This window comes from Diachasma alloeum, unplaced genomic scaffold, assembly GCF_001412515.2.
Source record: "Diachasma alloeum isolate Michigan unplaced genomic scaffold, Dall2.0 Dall_scaffold_00365, whole genome shotgun sequence".
In the NCBI taxonomy this organism is placed as follows: Eukaryota; Metazoa; Arthropoda; class Insecta; order Hymenoptera; family Braconidae; genus Diachasma; species Diachasma alloeum.
Window position 1 is genome coordinate 115,839 of NW_021680504.1, and position 16,909 is coordinate 132,747.

At 36.2% G+C, this 16,909-nt stretch overlaps 3 protein-coding genes across 7 annotated transcripts; 1 reads left to right on the top strand and 2 right to left on the bottom strand.

Moving 5' to 3' along the window:
- Positions 1 to 1,538: 1,538 nt before the first annotated feature.
- Positions 1,539 to 7,604, bottom strand: LOC107041447. 4 transcript variants are annotated; one of them, XM_015262027.1, is made up of 6 exons: positions 7,411 to 7,604; positions 6,932 to 6,965; positions 5,650 to 6,082; positions 4,125 to 4,632; positions 2,050 to 2,230; positions 1,539 to 1,964 (listed from the first exon to the last, which is right to left on the bottom strand). In XM_015262027.1, the coding sequence occupies exons 2-6, from the start codon at positions 6,955 to 6,957 to the stop codon at positions 1,751 to 1,753; spliced, it is 1,362 nt and encodes a 453-aa protein (XP_015117513.1). In that variant the 5' UTR covers positions 6,958 to 6,965; positions 7,411 to 7,604; the 3' UTR covers positions 1,539 to 1,750. The 4 variants fall into 4 exon arrangements, with proteins under 4 accessions (XP_015117513.1, XP_015117512.1, XP_015117511.1 ...); XM_015262026.1 differs by having other exon boundaries at positions 7,257 to 7,604; XM_015262025.1 differs by having other exon boundaries at positions 7,098 to 7,604.
- A 1,296-nt stretch (positions 7,605 to 8,900) lies between these two features.
- On the top strand, positions 8,901 to 13,007 carry LOC107041434 (transcription initiation factor TFIID subunit 13). 2 transcript variants are annotated; one of them, XM_015262003.2, is made up of 4 exons: positions 8,901 to 9,077; positions 10,631 to 10,868; positions 10,959 to 11,060; positions 12,497 to 13,007. In XM_015262003.2, exons 1-4 carry the CDS (start codon positions 9,051 to 9,053, stop codon positions 12,517 to 12,519), a joined length of 390 nt encoding a protein of 129 aa, XP_015117489.1. In that variant the 5' UTR covers positions 8,901 to 9,050; the 3' UTR covers positions 12,520 to 13,007. The 2 variants fall into 2 exon arrangements, with proteins under 2 accessions (XP_015117489.1, XP_015117490.1); XM_015262004.2 differs by having other exon boundaries at positions 12,635 to 13,007.
- LOC107041432 (protoporphyrinogen oxidase) lies at positions 12,437 to 16,361 on the bottom strand. The gene is made up of 3 exons (XM_015262002.1): positions 16,324 to 16,361; positions 13,769 to 14,913; positions 12,437 to 12,919 (listed from the first exon to the last, which is right to left on the bottom strand). The coding sequence occupies exons 2-3, from the start codon at positions 14,873 to 14,875 to the stop codon at positions 12,599 to 12,601; spliced, it is 1,428 nt and encodes a 475-aa protein (XP_015117488.1). The 5' UTR covers positions 14,876 to 14,913; positions 16,324 to 16,361; the 3' UTR covers positions 12,437 to 12,598.
- Between the last annotated feature and the right edge of the window lie 548 nt (positions 16,362 to 16,909).

A 16,909-nucleotide genomic window follows, 5' to 3' on the forward strand; every position in this document is an offset into this window, starting at 1 on the left:
GCGCGTTACTGAGTGTCAGCAGGAAGGGTGGTCTTTGGGTACACTCGCAGCATCCCCGCCGAAAGCTCTCGCTTCTGCGCTCACCCCCGATGCTTTTCAGATACAAAACGTACAGTGCAACATCACTAAATATCAGCGACCGTGTGCTCGTAGTTGCTCTTTTGTAGTTTGCTCTGAAACAAGCTCATCCTCTGGGCTAGACTTCCTTGTCGTAACACTCTCCTGTCCCAACGCCAGATGTTTGAATTTTACTGATTAATTATCCATAACTGGGTAAAGCTATTTGCATGGTAATTTCGGGGGATAACACGGGGTGAATTTGGGAGCAGAGAGTTTTTATCATTGTTCGGGAGAAAGTTTCAAAGTTATTTTTGAACTGTACCTGGGAAGCCTCGGGGAGAAATTCAATAGTTTGGTGATTAATTTTCCGGTTCTTTCTGTGGGGACGAGGGAATTTATTCGCTGATTCTGTTGGAACAAATCCTGACAACTAGTGTTCAACTATTTTTGAGGAGTCGCCCCGAAATTAGTTGATTGATGGAGGAATTTTTGGGGGAGTGACAGGAGATTAATTCTAGTAGTTCAGGTCAACTATTTCGTAACACGTCGTATGAGAGAAAAATTGTACTTGCGACAGGAACAAAAGTTGGAACACCCATTGAATATTTATTGATTATGTAATTATCTTGGGAATGAGCACTAGATTTGTTTAACAATGCCAGAAAGCCTTCCTGGTAATAATTATGTTAATTTTTTTCTCTCTCCAATATGGCTATAACATTGAGAGAATAAAATATTGAGTATTTGTTTAATCCTGTGCATTTTTGCAATTGATGAATAATTTGCAAGAAGACATCCCCAATACTCATATACTGTGACAAAAAAATTAACCCAATTTTACAATTCATTTAAAATAAATAAATAAGTAAATTGAAGAAATAATAAATGAATAAATTTGTGTCAACTATTTTCATATAACGTTTATTTTTAAAAAACATTCGGTTCCATCGCAGCTGTCGCCACATTCTGAACTTCAATTTAAAAAGTGAGGTAGATCGATCATCAATTAATATCGAACTCATGTATAAACTCCAAAAAGCGAAAATATTTTCAAAATTGCTTAACAAAATCGAAATGACTCAGTGTGATCGAGAAACTATTGAATTCTGCGATGACAGCAGTAATAATTTATGATATTGAGAGATTAAAGAATTGATTATTTGTTTAATCCTGTGCATTCTTGCAATTAAACCCTTATTTGATAAATAATGTGCAAGAGGACATCCCCAGTACTCATATACTTGAAAAAAATTAACTCAATTTTACAATTCATTTAAAATAAATAAATAAATTTGTGTCAATTTTCTTCAATTAACCCAATTCTACAATTTATTTCGCAAATAAATCTGAAAATGTCAAAAGAGCAGTTGAGAAATTTCTCGATTCCATAAATCCTAAAGAAATAATCTGGATGAATGATAAAGTCGTCTGTCAACTACTTTCATATAACATTTATTAAAAAATACATTCCGCCACACTGCAGCTGTTGCCACCTCCTCAAGCTCAACAATTACAAAAGTGAGGTAGATCGATCATCAATTAATATCGAACTCATGTGCCATAGAGGACTCCCCCTGCAGTGGTTACTCTAAAAAAAGTGCAATCACTCTCTCAAATTCCTCAACAACGTTATAAAATTCCTCCGCCAATCACAAAACTTTATTCATCAGTCTAGGCCACTCGAGATCGATCACTCGTTCTCCACCTTTTTTTTCCTCCTCTGTGTTCTCGGATTACCCCATCCATTTTGGATTAAATTGGGCTTTGCAGATTGTGCGATCTGCTTGCCCTGAATCTCCAAACTCACGACTGTGAAATTATCCGCGGACGTGACCTTGAATGGCCGAGAAATTGGACTGAGTGAATTTTTGTGCCGCTGAGGTAATGCTGGTAGGGCCACTGACCTGTTGGTATAATGCGACAAGTTAAAATGAATGGCGTGACGGTAAATGGTCGAGCTGGCCGGATTTTTTGATTACATTCTATTACCTATTTTTATTACTGCTGGGCAATCTCGAGGGATCGATGGGGGCAAGGCGAACGTTTTTTGGACAGGCTGAACGGGACACTGGGGCCTGCCAGGCTGACGAGTGCCGCTGGGGAAGTTTGGAAAGGGTCGAACGCTTTGCCGAGTTGATTTTAGACGCTGAACTCATATTTCTGTAAAATCCTAACGACCAACAAATCAGTTACAGCTATTCATTCATCAATGTCATGGGCTTTTGATGGATATCGTGAAATGTAGGGGAGTCGGCGAAATTTTTACGTTTTGCATTGTTAAAAATGTGACGTTTTGTTATTTTTTGTTTGTTAAACAGAATTTTTTTGAATTTACAGGAATGAGGAAATGATGATCAAAGGGGTAGGCGTGAATGGGGTAAGCTGGACATGTTGAATTTTTTTGAAATGTTAATGATACGTTGAATTTCAAGGGAAATGGGATATTTTATCTCCTTAAAAGTACAATCCGTTCACTTTGTAATGAACCTAGACTGAACTAAATCGATGAATTTGTCGTTGGGCTATGAACATCGAAAACAATGTCAAAAATGTCAATTTCACCCCACTCAGGACAGACTGAAGGGGACATTGGGACCTGTCAGGCTGACGAGTGCCGCTGGGGAAATTTGGAAAGGGTCAAACGCTTTGCTGAGTTAATTTTAGACGCTGAACTCATATTTCTGTAAACTCTTATCGACCAATAAATCAGTTACAGCTATTCATTTATCAATGTCATGGGCTTTTGATGGATATCGTGAAATGTAGAGGTCTCCGCAAAATTTTTACGTTTTGGTTTGTTAAAAATGTCAATCAAATTTGAGCTATCTGCTGTTGAATTCGGAATATTTACAGAGACAGAGATTTTCTGAATTTATAAGAATGGGGAAATGATAGTGGAGGACTGATTATGATTTTCTGTTGCACGCATGAAAAAATCGTAGAGAAAAACGCGCATTTCTGAGATTCTACTGGAAATTTTATTTTTTAATCGATTTGCAGAAAAAATTAAGCAGCTTTTCCATGTTTTTTTTTAAATATAAATGTTAATATAGAACACGTAATAGTTGGATGTGAGGTGACCTCGTGGTCAACGATCTAATCAGACATGAATCGAATTAAGTAGTGAGTCTGCGCTTTGGTTCTACATGAGAACCCTCATCGGAATAAAACCCTTTTGTTTACATCCATAATGATATAAATTATTCAGAAATTAAATCAATTAGGTGAGGAACTCGATGAACAGACTCAAAAATTATACGTGTGAATTCACAGGTGCCCAAGTAAATAACAAGAATTCAGTCCAGTACACAAGATAATTGATAAAAAATGACTATTTTTTAAATCAAAAATCCATTTTACTGAAATTTTTCTAAAAAAATTCCTAGGCATCGATTTCCCTCTTTCACGTTTTTTTCTTGATTTTTCAATAGCAGAATTTTTTATGTTTTTATAATGACGACATTTGCTCGGTTTCTGTTCAAATCTGGGCAGATATCTCATGCTCAGGTGAAAATATACGAAATTACCTTGAGTTGACCCCTGAATTATTCGACTAAATGCTAATTTTCATTAACAAATGGGACTTTTTATCCAAAAATTGAATTCATGATGTTTCTTGCAAATTCAGCTTGATTTGGATTTTTCTATAAAATCGGTTAAATGAATGAAACTATTCATCCCCCATTTCCAAGGGTATTTGTTGTTATAGAACGTAAAAATCAGGGGAATTATAATTTAAAAAATGACCACCAGAGACTAGGGAAGAACAGTGAATAAAAACATGTGCAATTTATTATCAGCAACTTCTTGTAGAGAAAATACCAACTGAATAGATTGAATAGAGAAATCGAAATCTATTGATCTTCCTCCATCGCATAATTCCTCTGAATAATGGAGAAGCCACTGCATTTCTCATACCAAACAGTGAAAAGCTAATAGAATTTTTTATCAACTGCACGTAATTTTTGTCTGCAATTTTCTCATACGTCTGTTTGCAAAAATAAATACGTGAATGAATAAATGAACAGGTAAATTAATGAATTGAATGCAAAGCCAGTGCTCACCCTGAGGTGTCGTAAGCTCTAGTAGATGTCCAGCATATTTAATCGGTGTTGTTCTCAACGTGCAAAAACTCTCGCGCGTTGTAACCGCAAATGGCACAGGACTGACAACAATTTTCTTATTAAAAACAGTCCCAAGTTTATTTCTACCAAGCTGATTCGTATCAACACTCGAGACATCATCATCCTCATCCTCATTATTATCGTCAATTGAGTTTTTGGCATTTTGCGGTAGTTTTTTGAAAGCTTTACTATTGGGAATCAGTTCAGTCAATTCGAACGATTTTATTCTATTGGCACTACGATTTCTACTTGAATTACTTAGTTCGCGCGATTTCAATGTCTTTCTACCACTGTACGTTGGCGCTGGAGTTATACGGAGTACGTCGTCTAGGTCCTTTGATGTGTCTGACGGTATATCGTCCTTTTCTACTTCATCCATTATGTAATCTACCAGGAGATCTATGATTTTTTCTTTGAGGTCTTTGCTTCGTTTTGATGATGTGGGCTTCTGAAAGGAAAGAATCCCTTTGTTATTTGAATATAAACGAGATTTTTACGCATCTTGAGGGGGCGATCGAACCGATAAAACCGATAGTAATGCTTGATTACAGAAATGTTATTAATTTTCGCTTGAAAATGGAACTTCTTTCTGTTTAGAGTGAACAAAAACTCATTGAATTCACATCAGTAATTGTGTTTCTATTTTTTTTTCTTTTGTTGAATTGGGAAAAGTGTGGTAAAACGGACAGACGAGGCAATATCGCATGTATGGTAAAAATAAATAGAAAAACCGTGGGCTGTTCTTTAAGGAATTTTATGGAGGATTATGCGATTTTATCCCGTCATTTTGTTAACAGATATCTGATAGAAAAAAGTCCATAGATTTTGTATTGCTCTTTAGAATTTCTAGAGCATAAATTTTTTAAGCTTTTTCGCTGTATTTTTATTGGTTTCTCGTAATAAAAAGTTGAAAAAAATTATAAAATTCTTATTCAAGAATTCTTTTGCAAATAATCTCAATAAAGTGAGTTATATGGAAAAAATCTATCGAGAAACGCACGTGAAAATTATATATTTTTTAATAGATACTTATTTTTCAATCGAATTAAGAAGTTTTATTGAATTCCTATGGGAAATCTATAAGAATTCTATTAATAAATTCTATTTTTCTTGCGTCAATTCTATTGACGATTGTACAATTTTATTCAGTCATTTTTTTGACAAATATTTGATTCAAGAAAGTCTATAGATTTTTTATTTTTCTATAGAATTTCTTGAGCATAAATTTTCCAACTTTTTCTAGTGCCTTTCCATTTATTCCTCATAATAAAAACTCAAGAAAAAAAACTTAGCACGTTAAAGTTACATAATTTTTAATAGAATTTCAATAAAATTCAATAGAATTGCTTTAAAAAAGCGCTAGGATTATGCATCAGCATTTTTCGTACTTATACCCTAAAATTTCTGGAAAAAAAAAATTGGAAGTGATAAAATGAAAATTTATCTTGGAAAAGGAAGGATTTACTTTCTTCCCACTATCACTAATCTCCTCATTTTTGCTCTGAAGGTCTCTCCCCAATTCCGCTGTACAAATCTCCCCATCTTCATCAACAACTTGAATATTCATCTTCTTCCCAACGACTCTAAAATGTGGGATCTGTGTCCTCCACTGAATACACTCCTCCGCGACACTCCCCTGGGCCAACGCCTCCTCCTCATTATCCTCTTTGTAAAGAATTCTTTCAACAGCGTTCCACAAGTCCAGTACTTTTTTCGTCGCAACTTCCTCAATGTCTTCAGGCCACGAGGAAGACGTTGCACCGCTGTTATTATCCCAGCTTGAGTCGATGCCACTGGGCCAGGGACTCTTTCTCGCTGGAGATATTGGTACAACGAAGCTCGAGGGATTTTTATCACGGGCGACTGTCATGGTTGGGGGCTTCCTCACGTGTTCGGAGCTTTAAGAAATGCATAGACGATTGGAATTATGCATAGTTATGGGTTGAAAGCTCACAGAGAAAAAAAGTTATTGCGTTTCAGAGTCATGTCACCAATTATTGTTGGACATTTACTAGAATGACCCTCATCGGTGCCTTTTATCGCTGAAATTTCATGATGAATTGTTAAAAATTAGATATGGGTCCCTAAAAATAAAACTTTTTTCTCTGCGTTCAAAAGATCTTTTTGTCGTTAAAGATATTCTCCTTAAACAGCTCATTTGGCATTTCACGAATGACAAAATTTAATAGAAAAACCTAGCGAATTCGTTAAAAAATTGAAATGTTTAATAGAAATTATTCAATAGAAGAAGTCAATAGAACTCGATTTTTCTATATGACTTATTCTACTGAGATATTTTTTATAGAATTTTGTCGGCTCAAAGTTTTTTTTTCGATTTTCTTAATGAGAAGAAAAGAAAAATAGCACAAAAAAAAAGAAAATTTAGGCTGAGGAAATTCTATAGAAAATATCTGAAGAAAAAAGTTACATAGAAAAATCTAATTCTATTGATTTTTTTATTGAACATTTTCTATTGAACATGCCAATAGAATCATCAAAAAATTAATAGAAAGGTCAATAGACATTCAATAGAATTTTCTAACGAATTTGCTAGGTTTTTCTATTAAATATATTCGTGCGTGTTATCTTCAAAGTAAGTCTCTGTATAATATTAATTTATAATGAATAAAAATAAGCGGATGCTTCTCATTTTAAAGGGGATGTGATTGAAATCACCAGTTGAAACTTCAACAATGCATCTGCTACTATTTTTAAACAGAATCAGTAATATAATAGTTGATAAATACCTGATTTTAGGTGTCCTCTTGGACATTTCATTTTCTACACATGAAAAGAAGAAAATGAAAGACCATTAGAAAGTATCCAAAAAGCCTGTCAATTATTAATTCTAGGGGAAAACTTCAAAATACATTTCTACAGCCGAGGAAATTCCCAAAGAAAAATATTCCTAACCATCTCACAAAATTCCCCACTCCCGCTGTAAACTCCCAAATGCCAAAAACATAAAATTCCACTTTTTACACTTGAAAAAATAATAACAAAATAGTCTTCCCTCACTGATTTGACTAATTAATCTCGACAAATCAGTTCATTCCCACACATTCCACTCACAGAAAACTCCTCCGACTGTCTCCCAGCCCCGACTTCCCTTCAATCTCAAAGAAACACATCAATCCCGCCAGCTTTTGCATAAATTCACAGTCAAAACCGATAAATCCTCCATAAGCAACAGTTGCAGTTGTAATTCCCGACGTATTTCACTCACCCGCACGCCCCTATTGATTATTCCACCTGTCCCCCTTATTCCCGAGTTCACTGACTCTCATTTTCCTCCACCGGGTCCTCAATTCCCAATGAAATTGTCCCCTAGAGCCACAAAAACTTCTAATTCCCGAAAATTGTCAAATCTTGTGAAAGCTCAATATTCTTCACACTCTTGTGCCACCGCCTGCGCTTTATCGTCTGCAATTGTTTCGTGCCTTGCCACGGGTATAAACCCCTCGATTCGAGCGTGCGCGCTTTTTCATTCTGTCTTTACCTCAGTTACACTGTTTGGGGATTTATATCGCAATATTCAAGGGCATCTCAACAATTTATCTGGTTATAATTACTGCAACCGACTTGTGTCAGTTCCGGTGGATTGCATGAGCGCATTGATACAGCATGCTGACCTTTGATTCAAAATCTTTGGTCTCAGTGAGGGTGGGTTAAAACGGATCTTTTCAAATGGTAGATATCTCCTAAATGAAAATTACGAATTGAGTAAATTTCAAATCATTTTGAAAAGCGAGAAAAAATCTTTGAGATTACGAGAATTTTTTTCGTTTTCACTTCGCAAATCTCCAGTTATTGCAGATTGAAGACGATTTTTTTCGTTTTGCCTCACTCGCCCCTATTCTCGTGATTTTCATCGGAACTCGCTCGCTTCGTGTTTGATGCTAATCGCGGGACTCCTGGTTGCCAGATTGGGCGATTTGCCGCCAAATGGGCGATTTTCGAAGTTCCTGTGGCGTCTAAATGTGGACGTTGGCGGTTTGCCGATAATTTGGCGTGTTCGTAATATTTAGGGCTCCAGGGAAAAATATCATATTATAATATTTGAAAAATCTTGATATGATGAACTATGGTACGACTCACAACATTTACTTTCACAAGCTACTGATTTTCTTGTTTACATCTGTCTATTCAATACTGCCGTTCCAATTTTATTTAGCCATCGTTCCCGACAATGAGGAGCAGAAAATATTTCTTGAAATGCCCCTTAAGTTTCCGATTTTTGTAGAAGCCATTCTCTGAGACATTTTTCAAATTAATTCATCAATTAGGTAGCGAAGGTGCCTTATTTGTTTTTTCTTAAAACTCGAGGAGGTTTCCTTTATCTTTTAGGGTCTTCCAATCCTCAGAATATATGCTATTGTCTTCAGCATAAATTCAATTAATGCATTAGAGTTAATTATTAAATAAATTCCAATAATTATTTCCGTTAATGTATGGACATCCTTGCCTGATGACTTTGTTTGCATTTGTAAATCTGATTCATTGGGGATCTTTCGTATCTCTGAAGTCCCTACAGGGGTTTAACGAATTGGCTTGATAAAATTGAAGTTTATTACATTAAACATGCACGTATTCATTTATAGCCTGCTGAAAAAATAATTATATAAAAAATGGGCGATTTTTTGGCGGCACTAGCACCGATTTTGGTCGCTATGAGGGGGGGGGGGATACCCTGCTCCTGGTGTATGTTGACTGAACTACGGGGTACACAACAAAACACCCGTTCACTCTGTTCGTCCGTCATTTACCTGATTATTTGATAAGTTTTTGCTGTTTAAATTGCATTATCAGTATTGAGATTAAGGAAGTTTTTGAAGGGTAGATCGCGGTTTATTGGTGGCTGGAATTATGGCAACTGAGGAGACTTTTGAACAGGTGAATATAGTATTTCTAACCTCAATAAAAGAAATTTGATTTTTTTCGGTTTACTCGTTTTTTTACTTTTTTTGTATAAAATTATTAGTCCGAGTTGTTGAACATTAAAATAGTACATAACAGATGTTCACAATAGTGATTTTTATACGGTATAAAAAAAGCAAAAAATGAGTGAACCGAAAAAAATTAATTTTTCTATCATTTCATTGAGATAATCGAAAGAAAACCTAGTTTTATTCTATGGAATCTAACATACATTCTGAAAAAGTAAGTTTGAATGGGAGGAAAATTGTGGTGCGAGAGCATTTCAAAGCCAAAAACACGAAAAACGACGTTTTCGCCTGACGCACAAGGTAAAATGGGTTGGATACGAAATTTTTCTTAGTTTTTTAGCTACCCCATGATATATCGAAACTCACTCGATAGTTATTTTATATATAGTTTACTTTACGAGAGTCAGAGATTCCATCTGAGGGGTACAGTAGAATATCAAAATAATAAGCTTATTCTCTAGTATATTCTGTACAGTGATGTATTTGTTTAACGTTATGTATTCTTGTCAGTTAATCATTCTTCCATTCATCTTCACGCTCTCTTAAGAGCTCAGTAGTTATTTTCATCAACCGAAGACTTTCAAATTTCGCCCTGGTCACCCTAAATAATCTCGTGAAAATTTGTTCATCTTCCTTTGACCCAGGCATATTTATCAATTTCCTCATTCTCTTCCACCTCTTGACCCCCAATTTCAAAGGCTAGAATTTTCCAAAGCTTTGTCAATGACCTGAAATTATCCGCGGGGATAATTAATTCAGTAGCGAAGTGGTAAAACGGTACAATTCAATTTTGACTATTGACCCGTTGTCAATGAATATCTCGGAATCTAAGGGGAGGATAGCACAATCTTTGCTATAACCTGTTGGAAACAGCAACAGGAAAATCTCGAAGCAAATCGCTAAATATGAAATTTCAGTGGTATCAATCTACTCCTCAAAGAGTGTACATCGGTTAGTCAGAGAGTCACCTATAGAGTACAGTATCCAAGTAACCGAGTATCGAGTACATCACCGAATGTTTTATTGCATCTAGCGCTCTGCGTAGCGTCTCTATTTCATGCAATTATCAATTAATTCCGAGTTAACTATCAATCATTTTGAGTCAACCATCAAGTTTAATATCGAAAGAATATTTAGTGCAGTCTAAAGACTATTATCAAATTGACCTTGAGACATTCACCAATTCCTGTATCCTTAAAATCAAGACGCGTGGCTTCCGTCACAAATAAAGTACATCACCAGTGTTTTTGTAATCCACGTGTCTTTAATTTCACCCTTTCCATATCACGTGCCCCCAATCCGTCCTAATATTAGCCTCAATCTCTAACAAACCTTCTTGTAGAGCCGATTGAGAGCTACAAAAAATGTAATTACAAAAATTTCGCTATCTCCCTTAGATTCGGAAATATTCCTCAAAAACTCAACTGGGAGATAAGTCGACTTAAACCGTTTTACCACTTCCCTACTGAATTATGTTCATTATGATTTTTGGTGGGTCAGTTTGAGGACGAGGAGACAGAGCTACCGATTGGAGGAACTCTCCCCGGTGGTAGGAAGCGTCTGTTTTCCAAGGAGCTTCGATGCATGATGTACGGGTTTGGAGATGATCAGAATCCTTACACGGAGAGTGTTGACCTCCTGGAGGATCTCGTCATCGAGTACATCACTGAGATGACCCACAGAGCCATGGAGATTGGGAGGACTGGGCGAGTGCAAGTGGAGGACATCGTTTTCCTCGGTAATTCATAAAAACAGTCTTCACTTCGTTAATTTCGTCAAAATTTCCTCAGTTAGATTGAATAAAAACGTTTGGAATGAATTTTTACAGTGAGAAAAGACTCGAGGAAGTACGCGAGGGTGAAGGACCTTCTGACAATGAACGAAGAGCTGAAGAAAGCAAGAAAAGCGTTCGATGAAGTCAAATATGCAGGTAATGTCAGTCAATGAGAATTTGTGTCTGAGGATTGCTCGTGTGCTACTTCTGCGTCTGATGCACCAGTAGAGAGCATGAACTATTTCTTCAAATTCAATGTTTTCTCGAGTATTTTTTTGTCATTGCGTAATTGTTAAATCACTGCTAGCATTTTTGTGATATGCTCGGAAATTTTGTTTTAGAATTTATAAATATGCTTGTGTTGTTAGAGTGATTTCTGTCATGTGTATTGTGTAAATATTTTAAGGTGCATAAATTCGTTCCAAAACCATTTGTGGAGATTACAACCTTTTACCATGAATAATTTAGACATTATTTTTTAAAAACGTTCGAAAACATTCGAAGAGTTTTCACATGTTTTAAATGGTACCCCTTGATATTCATAATTCGCTCAAGGAAAAGCAATTTTATTTCTCATTTTTGGACGAAATGGACATTATCAATTTGAAGAAATGCGAATAATTGCCAGAGGTCGGTTTTGAATCCAAGACCCTTGGGTTTCCAGTCTGAGCCTTTACATACATGTCAATCCACTGGGTAAAATTGAAAAAAAAAATTTCTCGTATACCCTTTCGAGTTTTTACAATTTGTGTCCTTCCCACCGCCAACCCCCTGTACCGCATTCGCCGAAGAATAAGGGAACACCTCAATTTAGGGAAAAACTCTGCCCAGGTACAGTTGCCTCTTGCGAGACTCCCGCTCGATAATGAAACCGTGAGATTTGGAGTGTCACAAATTTAGCCCCTTCCGGCCGGGAATAAAACCCGGTTTTTTCGCATGTCAATCTCAAACGCTAACCGCACAGCCACCGCCGTCGGTGATCCACTGGGTATTAGGACCTATTATTTATTTATAAGAAAAGGATGTCAAAAGCAATTTTATGTCTCATTTTTGGACGGAATGGACAAATTAACAATTTAAGGAAATGAGAATAATCACCGGAGGTCGACTTTGAACCCACCACCTTTAGGTTTCCAGTCTGAGCCTTTATACACATGTGTATCCACTGGGTATTAACACCCATTGTTAATTCGAAGGGAAGAATATAAAAAAACTGATTAATTTCCTGCTAGATGTCATTTGAAGAGCGCTGATCACTTACGAATTTTTCCAACTTTTCCACATGCAATTTCCTCGAAAAATCTGATGATGGAAAATCTTCAGATCTATTATTGTGAAATGCCTATGAGCCTTTTCACTACTCTCTCGTCAGTTTTGTTGTAAAATTTTTCAACATTTGTTTATATTATGGTAACTTTCGTCATGTGATTAGTGAAGGTCGCAAGAGTAAAGAAACTTGTTCATGGGTATTAAGAGTGAAAAAATGCCATGAAATGAACGATTGAAAAAGAATGATAATTGAATGCTTTCCATTTACTTCACTGTTTTATTTATTCACTTATTTGTGTATTTTTTTGCATGTTTATCTACAGACTCGCATGGCTCCAGGGCATGAAGTTAATGCAACAAATTATGAAAAATCTCATTAGTAAATCTATTCTATGTTCGTTAAAAAATAAAAATGTATAAAATTCTCACGAAATATCATGAACGGCCTGTTTCGCTGACAGAATAACGTCGTTAAGGCCAACGCCTTGATAAGAGGAGCCACAGAGTATGAGAGGCATTTTATGAGCAGTGATATAATTGCGTATTCTCTTGAGTCTCTCCTCGTGGCCAACGATATACTGAGGAATGCAATTCTCAAGAATTTGGAAGTGACTGTCCGAGGGGTCGACCTTTATGCCGAGAATTCTTCTCAATTGCTCTAGTGCCACAGTCTCCATGTGTGCTTGCGATGAATTAACACCGAAATATTCGTCGAACCATGCACCGCCCATCATTACTGTCAGTACCTGTAAGATATTTAAAAGTTGAATAATTCATTAATTTAAATTCGTTTTATAATTCCTGTCGATGAATAAATGGATGTGATTTTTATCAGTCATGTTTTAGATTTGTTCCTTTTGGACTTTTCTTTCAGGTACTTGAGATGACTAATTGTGAAATTTTTCTGACGTCTTCATTAGTTGTGTTACATGTTTAAAAATTTTCGTGTGATTACTTAAAAAGTGATATTACAGATTTGCAGTGTTATTGATTGTTTCATCATAAAAACTCATCACATGGACAGTTTATCACAACATTAATCATCAGGAAGGACAGAAAAATTCCTAAAATCAAAAACTAAAAGATAATCAAGTTGACCAGGACCTGAGTCAAACTGGAATGCCCTATGAGCAGTTGATGAAATTAAAAAATATATATATTAGTCATCACGTAAACAATTACTCACACCAGTACTCACTATGGTTTCATATTCTAAATTCTCCACTGAGAGAGATATCGACATAATATCACAAAACTAAGTTCTCGCGTCAAATATCTCATTTCTGAAGGTTAAAACGCTTGGGATAAGAATTCCGCATAATGAGTCAGACCACGTAAGAATCCTGTGAAATGTTCATGACTCGAACACGAACACTTGGCGATAAAGTGAGAATTTCTTGCCTCAAGAAATCGTTTAATTCGTGTTAAAAACAAAAATGTAGATTTTTCTCTCAGTGTTTTTCGTACTCATTTCCGTCCAATTTAAATTTATTTATTCTACTGTCTTATTATTTTCTTCAAGGAATTAGTTTTGTGATATTAAGTCATTTTTCCTCGCAATGTATCAACAATTCTCCTCAACCCCACCAACTCACCGTCGACGCTTTCTGTGGAAACACACAAGAATCAAAAATCACCCCTAGAATGGGAATTTTCTCCTTGGGAGGCACTAGAAATCCAAAGGCCTCCATCGGCAGAACTTTCCCTGGAAATTCAAAATTTATTACAGCGACAGTGACGGCGGGAATAGCCTCCAGCTCTCTCGCCAGCTGGGGATGCTGTCTCTCCAAAATCCTCCCCAGTCTTTCAGCTGATAAACTGGCTATCACCCTCTCATACTTCTGAACCCCGCCATCCACTTCCAACTCTACACAGTCCGGTTTAAATGTAACGTTTCTAACTTCAGTTTTCGCCCGAATTTTCACGTTTTTCGATGTTAATTTTTTCTCCAGTGCCTCCGGAATCTGCTGGAGACCCCCTTGGAGGCTCCAGATTGCCCACTTCTCCTTCGTAGCTCGCGCTGCTGAGCCCTCACTACTCTCTTCCTCCTTTTTTTCCTGTTCTGCATTTCGTTTTGAATTGAAAATGTTCTGCAATCCTTCCTTTATCAATCCCAGACCTATCGATCTGTGCTTTTGTTCAAACTCTGCGGGAGTTTTCATCAAAAAATTTACGCTGATTTTCTTAGCATCCCCAGCACAAATGCCACATATCATGGGACTAATTAAGTAATCAGCGATGTCTCTCCCAAATCTCCTCTCCACGAAGCTGTATATGCTCTCATCCCTGTTCTCTCCCTTTTTTGCTATCAGATCATTAAACATAACGGTGAAGAGCGGTCGATCGACTAGGGAATTGAATTTGAATAGACTCGCCATGGAGTTCGGTAGGGTGTGCAATTTTTTGTCGGCATAAATCAATCGACTCCTAGCTGATACATGCGTCGACGGAATGGGGATGATCTTGTTGGTCAGATCGAGGTTGTCAATCATTTGGAGTGCGTTTTTTCCGGACAGACCTGCGATTCTCAATGTTCTCGGGCCTTTCTCGAAAAGAGCACTAGACTTTGATTTTTCGGTTTTTATCCATCCCCCCAGGCGATCTGACGCCTCAAAGAGAATTAAAGGCCCGATTTTTGGGTTCTCCAGGGCGTAGAAGGCTGCGGAGAGACCGGCGATACCTCCACCGAGAATTGCAGTCATTCTTTATGTTTATTTGTACTTATTTCGGGTTTGAAGACCTGGAAATTGAGGGATGGTTCAGTATTTTGGATGGAAAATGGCGAGGAAGATCATGTTGAAAAACTAAATGTTATTTTTTGAATATGAAACATTCCACGAAAAGTGTCGCGGATTTTGGGCCTCAACATTACGATTTTGAATTTCCGTTTGTATTTTGTTAATCACACTAAAATGAATAAACTGTGAAAATTTCCGACCTTTTGCTATGTAAGTAACAGAGAAACATCTATTTTATCAAAAATTACGTGACAACTGGTTGGCCTGAGCGGTCTTCAGCAATTTTATAGAAGTAGAGAAAAAAGTAGAATGTCATTTTGATAAATATTTCGGAGTTTGGGAAAAATGAATAAAGTTTTATAAAGATATATCCTGTAGAATGGAATGAAAGTTTACAAAAACATTCTGAAATCTTCGCTATCTTTCATGTATTTCGAAAGTTTCAGTAATGCATCAAGCAGGTACTGCTCTGAATTTCTTATTTAGTCGTTACCCGGATGCAGATATTTTCAACGATTCAATGGACTCTAGTAAATAAAGCATATGAAACTTGTTCTTGACGTCGCATACAGCAATTACAACCTCTTTACTTTTTATGTTTACTATCTTGACCGCTTCTCATTACTGCCAGACATTTATGTTGAACGCTTTTGTATAATACCTCTTGCATTTATTACCTACTGCGATTATGAAAACCACAATGCATTTATTATTTCCATACCATTTATAGGTCTTGTAACGGAATAAACAAATAAATAAATAAACAAATAAAAAATCTGAGACTATTTTTTGGATTTGCAGGAACAATTTTGTTTGAATTTTATTCTCTCAAGAGATGAAAAAATGCAAAAAAAATTTCGGAGGGATTGGGATACTTTGCCCTCTTTCTTTCTGTTCATTTATCCTTACTTTATGTTCAAAAATCTAAAAATGAATGAATTGTTTTGTATTTTCGAACGAAAATGGTGGAAGTAAACGAAATCGAAAAATAAAATACAATTTTTATGAACATCTTGGAATTCTAATAAATCTGAGAAAAACAACAAATTTCTTGAAAAAATCTTTTTTGAGGCGCAAAATGAGAACTACAAAAATAGTACCAACGAAAATTTCATTATCTCCTTTGTATTTAGAGATATTCAGAAAAAACGAAATCATGATCAGACGGTTTTGTGAATATCCAAGAAATGAGTGAGGATTTTTCTACAATCTGCTTATTCCTAAGATAACCAAGTAATAGATGAGTGTTTTATCAATTTATAGTCTCCTGACAAACTACTGGATAAACAATTTTCCAGTGTTACCACAGGTTTTTATTGATTCAAACAAAATAAGTTTCCCTGTGCAGATTCGAATCAAATAACATTTTTAAATTAATCCATTCAATTAAAGCAAAAATATTGTTTATTTACCTCTTCATGATGAGCCGGCAAAATCCCCAGCTCTCGTATCTAATTAGAAATAAATCCTCGCGCCATCGGTTGGAAACTCCTTGAACTACGATCCCCTACCCCAATTCACCCGCGAGTTCTCAAACCGTAAAACTGTCTGGACCCTTCAATAATTAATGCATTCTTCCCAAACAATCAATAAATCGGAGTCTCTCCTCCCCAAACCTAACAGAAAATCTTCAAAAATAATGACAAAAATCAAGAGACAGTTAGACGGTTTTGTAAATATAAGATATTCACCAAATAATCGACAGGTTTTTCCTTGATTTATCGTCACATGACACTTATCTACTAAAAACCCACCGGATATACGACCTTTTAGAGTTACCAAAGGTATTTAAGGACGTACTGCACCCTTTCGGCCAAAATTCACGTTTTTTTTCATTTTTCTGACAAATTATTGATCGGATTGACGCGAAATAATATACTGTTTTTGCGTTTTATCATTATTGACTGACTCACGAAGTTTCATGGTAGTGCAATCCATTTCCTGCATTTTTTCTAAAGTTTTCTGAATTTCCGAACAGTTTTAGAAAAAACGCAGGAA

Coding starts and splice junctions, on each gene's coding strand:
- LOC107041447 (XM_015262027.1), bottom strand. CDS start 6,957: ATGTCCAAGAGGACACCTAAAATCAG. Junction 6,083..6,931: donor AAGAGGACACCTAAAATCAG/GTATTTATCAAC, acceptor CATTTCTTAAAG/CTCCGAACACGTGAGGAAGC. Junction 4,633..5,649: donor TTAGTGATAGTGGGAAGAAA/GTAAATCCTTCC, acceptor CTTTCCTTTCAG/AAGCCCACATCATCAAAACG.
- LOC107041434 (XM_015262003.2), top strand. CDS start 9,051: ATGGCAACTGAGGAGACTTTTGAACAG. Junction 10,869..10,958: donor GGAGGACATCGTTTTCCTCG/GTAATTCATAAA, acceptor GAATTTTTACAG/TGAGAAAAGACTCGAGGAAG. Junction 11,061..12,496: donor CGATGAAGTCAAATATGCAG/GTAATGTCAGTC, acceptor GTTTATCTACAG/ACTCGCATGGCTCCAGGGCA.
- LOC107041432 (XM_015262002.1), bottom strand. CDS start 14,875: ATGACTGCAATTCTCGGTGGAGGTATCGCCGGTCTCTCCGCAGCCTTC. Junction 12,920..13,768: donor TTCCACAGAAAGCGTCGACG/GTGAGTTGGTGG, acceptor AATATCTTACAG/GTACTGACAGTAATGATGGG.